Source organism: Nerophis lumbriciformis, linkage group LG37, assembly GCF_033978685.3.
Source record: "Nerophis lumbriciformis linkage group LG37, RoL_Nlum_v2.1, whole genome shotgun sequence".
Classification (NCBI taxonomy): Eukaryota; Metazoa; Chordata; class Actinopteri; order Syngnathiformes; family Syngnathidae; genus Nerophis; species Nerophis lumbriciformis.
The window spans coordinates 19,402,145-19,418,956 of NC_084584.2; the positions used below are offsets into that span (position 1 = coordinate 19,402,145).

At 38.0% G+C, this 16,812-nt stretch overlaps 1 protein-coding gene across 1 annotated transcript; it reads right to left on the reverse strand.

The window, feature by feature from the left end:
- Positions 1 to 80: 80 nt before the first annotated feature.
- Positions 81 to 16,780, reverse strand: cyp51 (cytochrome P450, family 51). The gene is made up of 10 exons (XM_061931419.1): positions 16,454 to 16,780; positions 16,244 to 16,342; positions 12,248 to 12,424; positions 12,029 to 12,155; positions 10,310 to 10,484; positions 7,660 to 7,779; positions 7,373 to 7,568; positions 7,211 to 7,306; positions 1,725 to 1,893; positions 81 to 1,656 (listed from the first exon to the last, which is right to left on the reverse strand). Exons 1-10 carry the CDS (start codon positions 16,616 to 16,618, stop codon positions 1,421 to 1,423), a joined length of 1,560 nt encoding a protein of 519 aa, XP_061787403.1. The 5' UTR covers positions 16,619 to 16,780; the 3' UTR covers positions 81 to 1,420.
- Positions 16,781 to 16,812: the final 32 nt, after the last annotated feature.

Below are 16,812 nucleotides of genomic sequence, written 5' to 3' on the forward strand. Positions count from 1 at the left end.
AAAACCCTGAATTTAAGTAATTTCATGCGATATTCAAGAACACTGGGGACGGAAAATCAACAAAAAACATGGCTGGGAAATGATTTGAAAATATTTTTTACTTGTTTTACAGAACGATCATTGCAGCGTCAAAACTCAGGATTAACATGATACCGAATACTATTGCTCGTTTTCATGCTGCATTCAAGAACAGTGGGACAAATCACCACTTACAATCTACTAACCTGTGTTTTGTCCTTTTACAGAAAACCCTCTCAGATGGTGACTGAATGTTTAGATTTTTCTGAATTGTCCCAGTTTTCTTCACCTAACCTATCTATCCCCAGGTGCATGTCTTATCGATGCCAGGAACATACAAAACAATTAAACGCTCTTCCACAAGATGGTAATAGCGTGCCATGGCATTTTTTTAATGTATGTGCCTTTAAATACTTCCATGCTGCATTCAGGGAAACTAGGACATACGTTTTGGTAAACAAGATGCAACATAAATGAAATGCCTTTTCTAATCTTGACTTACTTTTTCTTGTCAAATAAGTGAAATTTCCCAGGTTTATGCAATGCAGCGTAATCATTCCCGAGGGGTGGAACAATACGGAAGCATCGATGCCTATTGAAACGCAAGGAGTAATACGGTAGTAGTCTGTTACTTAAAGAATATAAAACGTGATGATACAGCTGCTGTCTTTTGACCATCAGGAAGCGCTCCTTTGGCATGCCACATTTGACATCCATATTCCTTTCTGCAATTTATGCATTGAAAAGTAAGACAAAATATTTATTTTGGAGGTCAAACGTGACTTTTAAGCAGCAGATTATGAAACACCGACACAGTATCATTGCAATGTCAATACAGTCTGTGTGTGTGTGTCACACACTGCGTCGTTATTTACCCATAACTACTTCAGTCACCCACATCGCACTTCAAATATTGTAGCTTCACTACATTTTAGAATTGTTATTTATTTTTATAGAATACTCAACATATTTCTGGCCCAAATTAAGTGTTAAATTAAGTTTTATATGTATGACAGAAGGCCGTAAACACTTTATGAAAATATTGATTTGTTATCAACAATCCTACTTTGCAGAGATTCATTGACCACGGTCAGGCCTACAACCAATTGATCGTGCTAAACATGGGACGACTATATTAACTACATTTGCAGGTCAAATTTAGTGATTATGAAACAGCAACACAGTATCAGGGCAGGGTCAATACGGCTAGTGAGTGTGCCAAACGCTCATTTACCCATCACTCATAACCATTCTATTCCTTTACACACGTATGCTGCATTCATTAAAACTGGGGGAAAAAAGGATTTCCATGCATAACATGTCAAACTAATCATATCTTGACTTGGGATTTTTTCCAAAAGGAAGTCTGAAATTTCCCAGTTTTATGTAATGCAGCATATAATCAATCAGCTTGTTTGGACATTGGGGACGCATCCGGTGTCTGCATTCTTTTTTGGTCTGACGGTTTCCTCCTCTTGTATGTGATGATAGGCTTGTGCGGCGTGTGGATCATGGTGGTGTAGTTGATGGTGGGGAAGTATCCGTCCACCAGCTCAAAGTGGAACAAGCGCAGCAAAGTGGACCAGATTGTTTTGATCTGAACGTAGGCGAAGTTCTCCCCGATGCACCGATGACGTCCTGGACAGTTTCAAGAAGTCAGTCATAGTATGTATGGTGTATGAATATTTATGTTCAGTTGTTGTCACCTGCACCAAAGGGCACATAAGCAAATTTCTCCCCAGCAGCAGGGTTGTCATGGAGATAGCGATCGGGGTTGAACTCCATCCTCTGCTGCCAGGTGTCCTCCAGGCGTTGGTTGACTGTCGGGGAGACGCACACCTGGTGGCCCTGTGGGATGGTGTAGCCGGATGTAGTCTGGAACATAAGAGTTAAGACTTTTTAATCCAAAAGACATACACAAGTTGTTTTTTCTTTATTTACTTTAACATCATTTACTATGTCTCCAGAAGAGGGCGACAAGGAGACAAGTTTTTCTTACTGACTTTTGAACAGAAGTAAACAACGTGGTGGGCCACCAAGCCAAAATGACTCCTGCATAGAAAACCGAGTACGCAAGTGGTCTAGATCTTCCTGCAAAAAATCTAACAATGCAATGGAATAGATCCCTATACTCTATCAAAAAAAGGTTTGTCGAGTAATATAAAAGGATTTTACGTCGGAGTTCCCAGACATATCGAACAATCTGGTGCCTCAGACATCATTCTACATGACAAAACGGATGGAAACTTGGGAAAGCATGGAGGTCTGCAACTTCTTTATGTGTGGCTGGGTCAAGGAAATTGGTATCAAGATAAATCATGCGTGGACAAATCCCGGATAAATCAAGCATGGTTTTTTGCTCGGGTAAGGTTGCATTTCATGATTTAACTTTGCGTCTACTACAGGGGTGTCAAACTCAAATACAGAATGGGCCAAAATTTAAAACTGAACAAAGCTTCGGGCCAAGGTTGAACAAATTAACCTTTTAATAGGGACCCAAACAAGTTTTGCGTTGAATATTGAACAAGCAAGGCTTATATAACTTTATAGTGACATGCAAAATCGAGTTTCAAATAATAATAATAATTAAAAAATATCAATGACATATCAAATACAATTTAAATAAAAATTGAATGCCTCATTTCTATTTGCAGCCTTCTGAGGTAAATATCAACATTAACTTTTTCCACAGGCTAATACATTTGAAAATAAAATAACAATGAATAAACCAACCATTCAGGACTTTAAACTGCTCAGTTTGCAACACACTGATCTAATCTGATGTGCCCAAGCCAGATACCTGCCATCTTTTCTTGGATACTAGTTCATTAATGTCGGGGCTCAGGCTTTGAGCTCAGGCAACCTTCATTATCGAACAAAGGTGTTCATTAGTCATTATATCTCGTAGTCCAAGACCACAGTCTTTGGGTGTGCCTTAAAGGCACTGCCTTTAACGTCCTCTACGAGCTGTCGTCACATCCGCTTTTCATCCATTCTAACAACGTGCCGGCCCAGTCACAAGATATGTGCGCACACACACGTGAATGCAACGCATACTTGATTAACAGCGATACAGGTTACACTGAGGGTGGCCGTATAAACAACTTTAACACTGTTAGAAATATGCGCCACACTGTGAATCCACACCAAACAAGAATGACAAACACATTTCGGGAGAACATCAGCACCGTAACACAACAGAACAAATACCCAGAATCCCATGCAGCCCTAACTCTTCCGAGCTGCAATATACACCCCCCCCCTTTCATTTTTTTTCCAAGTTGTTTTACTGTACCAACTAAAGGGAGTCAACAGTCCCCCCTGTTCTTTTAAATGCTATGTATTTCATTGTGTTCTCTGACCAGTAAGCATGCAGACACTTGCAGTGTGAGGAAGTTGACGTTGATGCAAATAATGGTAGCCTACACATTTGTTTTCTTTAGCGTTTAAACGGGAAGAGTGACTGATAGCTCTTTTCAACAAAACAGCTCATTTGGACAGAACACCTGAAGCAGCAAATACAGATTTAACTTACATAGATGTCACCATCAATGGCTCGCCTGCTAATGGCATCATATAGCGTCAAAAATAAAATGTGCCCTCTTCACTTTCTCCCAGGTGTTGACATTACGATGTAGAACACATTACATCATTAACTTTTTTGTTTTGGCACCGCCAGTGAGAAATTCAGCTTCCTCATCTCACAATAAAAAGCAGCCAATTGGCCCACCTTTGTCGCTAACTGCCACCCTCTCATATTGTACATTATTAAAGAACTGCGACCCCGGGAGGGACAAGCGGTAGAAAATGGATGGATGGATGGATTGGATATATTCCGAACTTGTCCTACCCATTTACAAGACAAAATTAAATATGATTGGATTTTGTTTCTGACAACTTTCAGTCTTTTTTTGTTTTGCTTTGTTTTTTTAACATTTGTCTATTGATTTTTTTAGACACATTTAAATGACATAAATTTTCTAGCAAACATCAAATGCTTTTTTTTCTCCCAACATGTAAAAAAAACAAAAACAATAAATTAATTAAGAAACCACAGACAGCTGCATTCCTGAATGACCTTAGAGAGCATAGCAATCCACAAGCACACAAAGGACTCATCAACCACCCACATTTCAATTGTGATTCAATCGGGGGTTAATTTTGTCAACATGTAATATTTACATTTTGTGTGCTTTCTAAACTTCAAACATTTTGATTTGAGTGGGCAAGACATTTATTTGAGGGGACTTTATCTAATATCAAAATAATACTTAAATGGGAAATACTAAACATTGAAGGAATATCAAACAAACCTTAAACAAAGTGATCACTGCAAACTCATGCATTCTTCAGCTCTGATCCCTCGGACTGGAGTGTGTGCTACTTTGCTCGTCGCTTTTCGTAAAATCTTGCACTTTCCGTTCTTCTTGATTACCACTCGAGGAACTCTGAAGAAACGTTTATCCTTTTCGCGATTTGAACGGTTTGTACTGCCAAAAACAACGCAATCGTAGAGTATTTTTCTTTGAGAAAGGCAAAATGGCACCTCATTGAGAAGAGACGTTGACTGGACCACCGCGCATATTTAATCGTCATGTAAATCCAAGCAATACTGTACTGTCTTTCACAAAGTCTCCACAGGATTGTTTTTTCCTTATTATATGTCGTATCTTCAATCACTAAGTCTCCACAGGACGGCGACAAATAGACATTTTATTTTATTTTATATCCAGTATGGTCATTTACAAAGTCTCTACGGCAACGAGAAAAGTGGGTTTTTTTATAGGCTGTATGATCATTCACTAAGTTTCCACAGGCGAAGAGGTAAATATGCTTTACTAATTACTCAACTATTGTACAGTGATATGCTTTCTAACATACAGTTTAATCAACTGTAACAAATACTTACATAGTTTGTTTTATTTTAATGTTTATTATTGTTGTTGATGTCTCAAGTGGACAAAAAAATGTTATAAAGGTTAAGTTTTGCGATTTTTATTTTTTTTTACTTTCAAGTACTCATTTCTGCCAGTTAATATAATTATTGTTAATATTTTTAATCAGTAAACATTGTTTGTTTAAATATTTTTTTATGTTGGAACTACCTTAATAATGTACTTTCTAATGAAAAAAATTAATAATTCCTTGCTTTAATATCCAAACTGGACAATAACACTGCTTTTACAGTCGGAAAGGCCCAACGTCTTTTCTTTCTCAGGAAACTAAAATGCCCAAACATTCCGCAAAAAATCAATGGTAAACTTTTACAATTGTGCCATCAGCAATGTCCTAATTTACGTTTTTTTAGTGTGGTTTACTTGCTGCACTAAAGCAAACCAACAGGCCCTCCAGTGAGTGGTTAAAGCGGCGGGGAAAAATGACAAGGGCAATACTCCCATAGATGAGTGCCATGTACACAGCTCGCTGCCTAAAGCGAGTACACAACATCCTGAAGGACAGACACCACCCAGCACATGGCCTCTTCAACCTGCTACTCTCCGGAAGGAGGTATAGATCGATTTGCGCCAGGACCATCAGAATGTCTCACTGTCTGTATCCCCAGGCTGTGAGACTGCTAAATAATTGTGCCCTGGACATTGCATTGCTGAAACATCGACGTAACACCCTTCAGACAACTGACTGTTCCCAGCCCCACCACCTCTTGATCTTCTTGACAATGCTAAACTGTAAACTATGGTCAACCTGCACATCAATGCAGTTTCTATGCCGCTAGACAAAGCTCAAACAAAATCTCGTTGACATGTACGACTTGAGTGTTATTATGACAATGACAATAAAGCAATTGATTGATTAATCTCCAAACTGAACCACATCCTCAAGATTGTTTTTGTGTTTGTATCCAAAATACAGACAACTCATGTTTTGTGTTTTCTGTGTAAAAGGGAAACAAATTAGATACCGTATTCTGCGGACTATAGGGCGCACTTAAAATCCTTTTTTTCCCAGTGCGCCTTATAACCCGGTGCGCCTAATGTACGGAATAATTCTGGTTTTACTTACCGACCTCGAAGCTATTTTATTTGGTACATGGTGAAATGATAAGTGTGACCAGTAGATGGCAGTCACACATAAGAGATATATGTAGACTGCAATATGACTCAAGTAAACAACACCAAAATGTTATATGTTCCATTGAAAATATAGAACATTACACACGGCGCTCAGAAATCTATCAAAATGTTTTAGTACAACTTTGGTAATCTATGAAGTCGCACCAATTGATGGATTGTTGGCGCATTACGGCTACCGTAGTCAGACGTACTGTGCTTCAACATACGAGTATTATTATGGTGTGTGTATAAGGTAAGACATTATCTGCCGTTTTGTTTCGCAATATTAGGCAAAAGCAACTTTTCTTACTTTCTGGTACCTGCTGATCTGTTGTTGGGATCTGCATAAGTCCTGAAAAATTGCGCACGTCCGCCTTTGTAGTCCATGCTGACACCGTAGTCGATGAGCTTCTTTTTTTTCCTCTATCTTCTTGTTATGGGACATTCATCCTCCACTGTTGCCATTTCTAATATAAAGTAGTCTAAAGTTCCTACTTATATCTGCCATGAAAGCGCTACACCATACTGGTGTAGTGAGTTTACATTATAAACCCAAGGAACTTTAGTTTAATTAGAGTTCCGGTCGGACGGTTTTTCACGGGACACGTTTCCGTTATTGATTTAAGTAAAGTCTGAATGTCCTTACACGCTACACAACAAAGATGACGGGGAGAAGACGCTGCCGAAGGTGATCCACTTAAATAAGACCGCCCACAAAACGGCGCATCCTGAAGTGACGGTCAGAAAGCGGCTTGAAGATGATCTGTAAAACATCATCTATGCAACATGTTGACCAAAGAACCACCATTACATGTTATGTAGACCACAAGGAAGTGACTCATTTAATGCGGCGCGCCTTATATATGAAAAAAGATCGAAAATAGACCATTCATCAGCAGTGCGCCTTATAATCCGGTGCGCCCTATGGTCCGGAAAATACGGTACATGCTCGGACATGATTTTATTCATATATCTCTTTTCTCCTGTCATTCCCCAGGAATCCACAAGAGAACGACAAATACGCATATCCAATTATTCAGTAATTTTTGTATGAGTTATTGTTATTGGTGGCAGCTATATGAGAGAGGTCATGTGACATTAGGAAATGTGTGACTTCTTACCTGAGCAGAGCGAGCCATCCTCATCATGGTCATGATGGGTGGGCGGAGCCTTAACGTCTCCTTCAAACAACGCTCTAACAGGCCGAGATCCTTCAGCTGAGCACCACATGAATTAGTGTTTAGTGTCTCATCTTAATCGTTTCCTTGGATTCTGTGTGTTACCTGGTCCAAGTCGAGAGGGGGCAGGGTTTCCCCGCACACAGTCTGCTGCTCGGCATAACAGCGCTCCTGCAGGACTTGATCCCGGGCCAGGAAGAAGCCCATCCAGGCACTGGTGGTGGAGGACGTGTGCTGACCCGCCAGCAGGAGGCCGATCAGCATACCTGAGATCTCGTCGTCAGACAGCGGACGTCCGTCCCTACATGGAGGTGTCACATTCTACTTCATCAAGCAGCTTTCAATGAAAGAAAAAGGTAAATTGGATGACTTTTACAGTTTGACTAATTTACTTGTAGGTGGCGTCGACGAGCGTCTGAAGGATGTCGTCCATTTTCTCGCCGGAGCTTCGTCGCTTCTGGATCACCTTGAAGAAAATGTTCTTGATCTCTTGGTGAGCTTTGTCACGCCTCCTAATGAGAGAAAACACATTTTGTAGCAGCGGGAAAACGTCATTTCATTTTGAAAACTAATTTTATCCAGCGTTTTAATATTCATTGTTTTTGCCTTCAGTCAATTTAAAAACAATTTTAATTCTGCTTTTTTTTAATAGTAATTTTAGATTAGATTAGATATATTGGTCCTCACAGTAAAATTGTTCATAGCAAACAATATAACAAGAACACCACCGTCTAGCTCAGAGCTGTGCAAATAATGTGTATGTGTGTAAAAATTAATTATACACATTTAGCTGTAAAAATCTGCTGAACAGTATGTGTGTTTGGGTCCCTTTTTTTTTTTTCAGGAACAGTAATACCAAAAGTCACAATGTCTGGTAGAATTCTAAAAAAGTTATGACGGACCACCTCAAAAAAACGGAATGGAATTTTACAGTTTTTTACTGAATGGGACACCCAAAATGTACATTAAAATAAAGAAAGTGGGATTTACAATAATAACTATGAACAATAAAACACTGAATATTAACATATTTTGGAAGGAAAAGATATACTGTGTAGAATACATTGGAAAGTTGGTGTCCTCTCGGCATCTGTGTAAATGTTGCAAACAGCCCCTTTAACTTTCAAAAACTGCTGTTTGTATAAAAATAAAGAAAATATAGTTTTTCCATATCTGGTAATTAAGTAACTTTTTTAATATTCAGATTATTTTCAGCTCAAACTAAATAAATTATAAAATTAGGAAATACAGGCTTCAGCACTCCCACGACCCCGAGGGAGACAAGCGGATGGATTTTTTTTCTAAATCAAAAATTTTTTTTTTTGTTCTCTGTGTAATTTTTATATTCAGATAATTTTATACTTAAAGGAAATTATATGATTAAAACTTTTTTTTAAATGTCAATCAAAAATTATGTGTTTGGTGTATTTATTTACTCCAAATCTAAAAAAAATGTAATCCAAAAATACATAATCATTTTTAGAATGTGCCGCGGTTCGTTAAAAACTTTAAGATACCCTTGCTCAAGCCTTTTAATAGACCCCGTTTTAGACTAGTTGATCTGCCGCTTTTCTGCTGTCCCTCATCTCCTACCTGGAGAGGACACCCGGTGGCCACAGTTCATTTCTGGAGAGGTACCAGTCTGGAAGAGGTGTTAGCTGACCTGAATTAAGACCCAAAATCAACCACTCTTTGGAACACTCTTCCATGCACAGCCTTAGACATCTCTGTGTAGCTAACTGGATGAGAAGATACCCCACCGCCCTCTGTTGGGTTTCCCAATGGACTAGACTCCCACTTTAAATTTAACAATATTAATGTAACAATCCCATAACTATGTATTCAGCATTTAATTTAAGTTCATTTGAAGATAGTTGGCTGAAAATAATGTCATTGTTTTGAAAGTGGCACTGTCACTTTAAGAGCATGTGGGCTGATTGCTACTGTGGTGCCAGGTGTGGATAAATGTGGCTTATTTGGCAGAACTGAGGGTTTTTCTGACTTTGTTGTGCCTTTGACAAATATTGTAGAATACTGCGTGCACATTTGCTTACTGCACACCTGAAGGAAATACTGTAAGTACTGATGGCCAATTGGTTCGAGAATTACTCGAAACTTCAATGCTTGATTACAAACAGCTGTATCTTAACCACAAATTGTGTGACGCATTAAATTGTTGTCTGTTGTGGCTCTTGGAATTGACAATGAATCACAACAAAAGTTTGACCAAATGGTTTTGCTGGGTAAACTAACAAAGTATAATAATATAGGTTGTATGTGTTATATACTGTATTGTGTTTGTATTTTGCCAATATCGTAGAATCATATGATATGGCAGGTTCTATGATGTTTACTGTCACCTTGAGGAAATGGCATAAAGAGTAAGATGACAATATAATGTAAGTTGGACAATGATGTACAGAACAGAGGAGATTTAGTTCATTTTTTTTATTTTGGTTTTAAGCGATTCTTTTTTTTGCTAGACAAAACATCTCCATCACCCAGCTATTGATTTCTGGTGGCTGGTTAAAAACATAATAAATACAGAATGCGTTCCTATATTAAACGTAAGGTTAACAGTGATAAACACATTTGAGAACTGACATTGCCGAGAATCATATCCACGTCATGTGGCATTAAAGGTGTTTGCAGCGAAAGGTTTGCTGGTAGGACCAACACAAGTTAGCCATTCAGTATTCTAACAAAGCAGAAACCGGTTTGGATTAAGTTTGCTGTCATTCTTTGATTCTATTGGCATTTTTATTCTCTATCCAGATTCCGAACTGACCACAACTCTCAAAAGCCCACATTTTCAATAGAGCTCGGGCAGTTTGAGTGGTGGAATCTCCCCTTCCATTACTCGACACACGCCTCGAAGCCTCGGCACATTTCGTTCCTTCACTAGAAATAAACATTTTTGTCGTCTAATTCGAATAAATGTACAGCCCTGCAACTGACAAACTCAAACTTTCTTGGAACAGCAGACTCCTCTTTCCAAAGACACAAGATGTTTTTTTTACTGGGAAACCCCTACAGTCCCACCTGAAGCTGGGCAGAGGCAGCCATCCGGGCAGCAGCCAAGCAGCGTGGCTGAAGCCTCCGTCCAGGTCTGCGTACAACTGGGCCACGTGCTCGTCCAGCATGGCACGGATCTCCTTGCCGTGGAGGCAGCTGCTGGCCGTCAGGATGATGAGCTCAGACAACGCTTCAAAGAGGTCTGACAAGAATAATTCACATTTACATTCAAAATTTTTGACTGGAAACCCCTCAGAAAAACGATCTAAAAACAAAAAATACGACAGTGGAGTAAACTGACTGGCTGTAGATAAGAGGTTAAAAGGTAAAAAAAGAAAATGAACAAATTGAAAATTTAAAACCATTTTTTTGAACTACCTGGATTTCTTTCGATCTACCTTTTTTTTAATCTTTTACCAAATCCAAAATATTAGAATGTGATATTTTAATAGACCAGACATGGTCAAAATACGGCCCCCAGGCCACATGCGGCCCATAAAGTTTTTCAATCTGGCCCGGCGGACGTTCTCCATAATTTTTTTGGACCTTTAACATCAAAACTGCCGCCGTTATGATGTGCAGTGCTATTTTTAAATTACCGTAAGTCTTGAACTATAGAAAGTATTTCAATGGTTGAAATCTGCGCTTTTAAGAATTATTACAGTAATCTACGTCACAGCAGCTCAGACGAGGAACAAAGCAGAGTGGGCGGGGTTTGTTTTCAGAGCAACCAGCCCGAAACGCATGTGTAAGGAACAAATGTCGAAGCAAATTTTTACAACACATTTCTGCATAAAAGTGATAATATATCTATCATATTGTAGGTGTTTTTTACCCTTTGCTTTCATATTTTGCTGTTTGTTACATTTTGTTGTGTTTTGCTGGATTGTAAAAGATGTCTACCGATGAGCTAGTCTGAGAAGTAAAATATGTTAATATTCAGTGTTTTATTGTTCATAGTTATTATTGTTTTCAGAGCAGCCAGCCCGAAACGCATGTCAGGAACAGATGCGGAAGCAAATTTTTACATAAGATTTCTGCATAAAAGTGATAATATATGATATTGTAGGTGTTTATTACCCTTTGCATTCATATTTTGCTGTTTGTTACATTTTTGTTGTGTTTTACTTGACTGTAAAAGATGTCTATCGAGGAGCTGGTCTGAGAAGTAAACGAAGAGCGATGTTCATATGTTGTTAATATTAAGTGTTTTATTGTTCATAGTTAATATTGTAAATCCCCCTCTATTTATTTTAAGGTACATTTTGGGTGACCCAATCAGGAAAAAACTGTAAAATTCCATTCTGGTTTTTTTGAGGTGGTCTGTCATAACTTTTTTAGAATTCTATAGGACATTGTTGATTTTTTTATTAAAGTTCCTGAAAAAAAGGGACATAAACACACATACTGTACAGCAGATTTATACAGCTAAATGTGTATATATAATTTATACACACATACACATTGGCCCCCCCAGTCACATTTTTTTCTCTCAATGTGGCCCCCGAGTCAAAATATTTGCCCAGCTCTGTAACCGAGTGCAGTGGCTCCATATAGTGGTGATGTTTGTGACTTGCAGTTTCATCAACCATTTGACAAAACTTTTGTAACTTCATCAAAATTCAAGATAAAGTTGTATTTTTGGTCCATAATGAGATTTGAAGATCTAGTGTGAACACATAAACACACATAATATGTATAATAATAATAATCTATAATAATAAATGACAAGTTAGGGGATCTTACTTTTCTCGCCGCTGTCTCCCCATCTCTGAAAATACTCCACCGTCTCCGCCTCGATGATCTTGACGTGTTCCTTAAAGCGTGCGATGTTCAGTCCCGTCTTCAGCATCTTCTTTTGTTCCAGAAAGACCTGCAGCACATTTTGTAAATCCATAAGGTTCCTCCAAACTGGACCCGGCTGTACACTTGTCGTGTTTTTGTGTGGACACCAGCCATGTTTACCGGGTTGGGGACATCATAGGCCACGCCTTTGCCAAACACCGGAGTGGTCAGTCGGGAGTAAACGTCCTCGGCGTTCAGGTCCTCGTTCTTGCTGTTGAAAAGCAGCGTGGCGGCGTCGCTTCCCAACAGGTACGTGAAGGTCTTGCCCACCATGGTGAAGCTAAATACTGGGCCATACTGTAAGCAATTTTTCAGTTTACTAATAATTGTTTGGGCTGTAACATAACACATTCAATAGGAATGATGTGCATGAATGCAAACAAACTATATACAAAACCCAAAACCAGTGAAGTTGGCACGTTGTGTAAATCGTAAATAAAAACAGAATACAATGATTTGCAAATCATTTTCCACCTATATTCAATTGAATAGACTGCAAAGACAAGATACTTAACGTTCAAGCTGGGAAACATTGTTATTTTTTGCAAATATTAGCTCATTTGGAATTTGATGCCTGCAACATGTTTCAAAAAAGCTGGCACAAGTGGCAAACAGACCGAGAAAGTTGAGGAATGCTCATCAAACACATTTTTGGAACATCCCACAGGTGAACAAGCTGATTGGAAACAGGTGGGTGCCATGATTGGGTATAAAAGCAGCTTATATGAAATGCTCAGTCATTCACAAACAAGGATGGGGCGAGGGTCACCACTTTTTGAGCAAATGCGTGCGCAAAAACAACATTTCTCAATGAGCTATAAGGAATTTAGGGATTTCATCATCTACGGTCCGTAACATCGAAAGGTTCAGAAAATCTGGAGAAATCACTGCACGTAAGCGGCAAGGCCGTGACCTTCGATCGCTCAGGCGGTACTGCATCAAAAAGCTACATCAGTGTGTAAAGGATATCACCACATGGGCTCAGGAACACTTCAGAAAACCACTCTCAGTAACTACAGTTTGTCACTACATCTGTAAGTGCAAGTTAAAACTCTGCTATGCAAAGCGAAAGCCATTTATCAACAACACCCAGAAACGCCGCCGGCTTCGCTGGGCCCGAGCTCATCTAAGATAGACTGATAAAAAGTGGAAAAGTGTTCTGTGGTCTGATGAGTCTACATTTCAAATAGTTTTTGGAAACTGTGGACGTCGTGTCCTCTGGACTAAAAAGGATACGGACTGTTATAGGCGCAAAGTTCAAAAGCCAGCATCTGTGATGGTATGGGGGTGTATTAGTGCCCAACACATGGGTAACTAACACATGTGTGAAGGTACCATTAATGCTGAAAGGTACATACAGGTTTTAGAGCAACATGTGTTGCCATCCAAGCAACGTCTTTTTCATGGACCCCCCTGCTTATTTCAGCAAGACAATGCTAAGCCACATTCTGCACGTGTTACAACAGCGTGGCTTCTAAGTAAAAGAGTGCAGGTACTAGTCCAGACCTGTCTCCCATTGAAAATGTGTGGCGCATTATGAAGCCTAAAATACCACAACGGAGACCCCAGACTGTTGAACAACTTAAGCTGTACATCAAGCAAGAATGGAAAATAATTCCACCTGAAAAGCTTCAAAATTGGTCTCCTCAGTTCCCAAACGTTTAATGAGTGTTGTTAAAAGGAAAGGCCATGTAACACAGTGGTAAAAATGCCCCTGTGACAACTTTTGCAATGTGTTGCTGCCATTAAATTCTAAGTTAATGATTATTTGCAAAAAAAAATTAAGTTTCTCAGTTCAAACATTAAATATCTTGTCTTTGCAGTCTATTCAATTGAATATAAGTTGAAAAGGATTTGCAAATCATTGTATTCTGTTTTTATTTACGATTTACACAAAGTGCCAACTTCACTGGTTTTGTAGTATACTTTTCATTAAGTGCAAAAAAAAATAGATGGCAGAAAATACATTAACTATTTTGTAATTGTGTTCTGTACTGTTTACAAATACATTTAATTTTTTGTTTTCTGTATAATGAAATATATTTAATAAAAGGATCATATACACAGTACAGTACAGTAAAATCTAGAATGTTCAAATTTAAGCTGAAAACAATTGTGCATATTGATTGATTGATTGTGCATATGAAAAGTGAAAGTATTTTATCTACAGTATTTGATTGATTTTTAATTAAGATTGTTTTTAAGATGATTGTATTTTCAGATTTTATTTTTGCCTTCTTTAAATTTTCTGTAAAGCCTTTGGATTGCCTTGTGTATTAATTGTGCTCTTTAAATACAATTGCCTTGCCTTGCTTACAGTATACAGAACCCAATTTATTGGCGAAGTTGGTAGAGTGGCCGTGCCAGCAATCGGAGGGTTGCTGGTTACGGGGTTCAATCCCCACCTTCTACCATCCTAGTCACGTCCGTTGTGTCCTTGGGCAAGACACTTCACCCCTTGCTCCTGATAGCTGCTGGTTAGCGCCTTGCATGGCAGCTCCCGCCATCAGTGTGTGAATGGGTGAATGTGGAAATACTGTCAAAGCGCTTTGAGTACCTTGAAGGTAGAAAAGCGCTATACAAGTATAACCCATTTATCATTTATTTATTTATTGGCCAAGTTGGTTTAACACACAACTGGTATGCATCATACATTTAAAAAGTCAAAGTACCCATGACTGTCACACACACACACACCAGGTGTGGTGAAATTATTCTCTGCATTTGACCCATCACTCTTGATCACCCCCTGGGAGGTGAGGGGAGCAGTGAGCAGCAGCGGTGGCCCTGCCCGGGAATAATTTTTGGTCATTTAACCCCTAATTCCACTTGATGCTGAGTGCCAAGCAGGGAGGTAATGGGTCCCATTTTTATAGTCTTTGGTATGACTCGGATTTGAACTCACGACCTACCGATCTCAGGGCGGACACTCTAACCACTAGGGAAAATATTGAATAAATAATATATTAGTAAGAGATTATACATACAGTAATAATTATATCAACATTTAAAAATTAGGAATTATGTGTATTTATAATAAATGTTAATATTTATTTTCTGTTTAGTTAAATATATGCTATAAAATTATCATAGGCAGTACAAGTCTACTGTTTGTGTAACTGTTAAGTAGAGGTGGGGGAAATAATCGATTTTTAGATGCATTGCAATTCTGACATGGATGATTATAGAAACCATTAGTAAACGTCAATCGATTTATTTATCGTAAAAAAAGTAATGCAGACAGTACTAAAATTTGGCTGACTGAGGCGATCCAATCAGCTCCTTTACTACAGGGCACTTATGTTCCAGTTTTACACACATTTTAATTAGTTTAATAAATGTGAAAATTAATCGAACTGTTTCTTATTCCAAATTAATTGTTTTTTTAAAGTTGCGAGTGATATATTTAATGAAACAATTTTTTTTTTTAAACTGCAACAGTATACATAAATTAAAGATGCATCAATAATCGATTTTTAACCAAACCGTAGCTGCTGAATCGTAGTCGAATCTACTGTAAAGTATCATTAAATTTAACAAATAAAATTATATTTCATTAATATGCAATACATTTTTCAGAATGATTAAATATTTATGTTAAGTAAACAAAAATGATTTAAAGGTATTTATAATACATTTGAATATTGTTCTGTATAATCAAATAATTGGAATAATTGATCACATATTACACAGAATGTGTAAATGTTATGTATGATTAAATACAAACTAATTAAATACAATATTATTATTATTATCATTTTATTGTTCAATGTTTTCTGTATTAAAATTAACTTATCACATATTTGTTGTTAAATGACATGTATTCATAATAAATTGTAATAATCTTTTATATAAAATATGTGCAATATCATATATTCAATAAAAGTATTCATGTATAGATTGTTCTAATATTTATATTACTGTAATAAAAGTGCAATGAATGACAGTCAAGTTTTTAATTACTAATAAATACATGCAGAATGATAAACATTATATACTGTATACAGCAGGTGTAACTGTGTAATACGTAGTTTGGATATTATTTTTATTACACTGCATAGAGAGATAATAGACACATTTCTAAACACAGTTCTTTAACAAAAAGCGTGAACTTACTTTCTCATAAGCATTTTCCAAAAACTCAATAGGACTTTTCCCAAAAGCAATAGCATGGCCAAGGAAGGGCACACTGGAAGGAATGAAAGGTGGATATTTCTGCAGACAAAAAAATACAAGTATACATTTTGTCCAACATTCAAGCAGGTTTTTTACAGTACCACATCTTGCAGAACAATATCTTCGATACAATATGCTTGGTATACTTACCACATCTTTGTGACAAGTTTGTCTGCGAAGTACTTTGCTGTACAAGTAACCCAAAGTCAGAGTGATGACTGAGGCAGCCAGAACCCCTGAGGTTATGTTGTCGTTCATTTTGCCAACCGTGTCCACGAGCAGCTTACTGCTCATATGATAAAAGTACATCGACATGTTTTAACTCAACTGAAAACCTGATTTTAATGCTCACTTCTTTTTTGGGGTAATAACATCTCACTACGATAATCCAGGACGTCGAGTCGTGGAATAAGACCGCTGGTGTCGTTCACCCTCCAAGCCTACCTGTTAACGGTGGTCCCGCCCCCGCCTGACAAAAGAAGCTCTCGATTGGATGCTGTTTCAGTGTC

Bases quoted from the DNA above. Each gene is read 5' to 3' on its own strand.
- cyp51 (XM_061931419.1), bottom strand. From the start codon at position 16,618: ATGTCGATGTACTTTTATCATATGAGCAGTAAGCTGCTCGTGGACACG. The intron at 7,780-10,309 runs GTGGGACTGTAG...TTCTCTCATTAG, and splicing joins CTGCCTCTGCCCAGCTTCAG to GAGGCGTGACAAAGCTCACC. The intron at 1,894-7,210 runs GTAAGAAGTCAC...CTTATGTTCCAG, and splicing joins GGATGGCTCGCTCTGCTCAG to ACTACATCCGGCTACACCAT.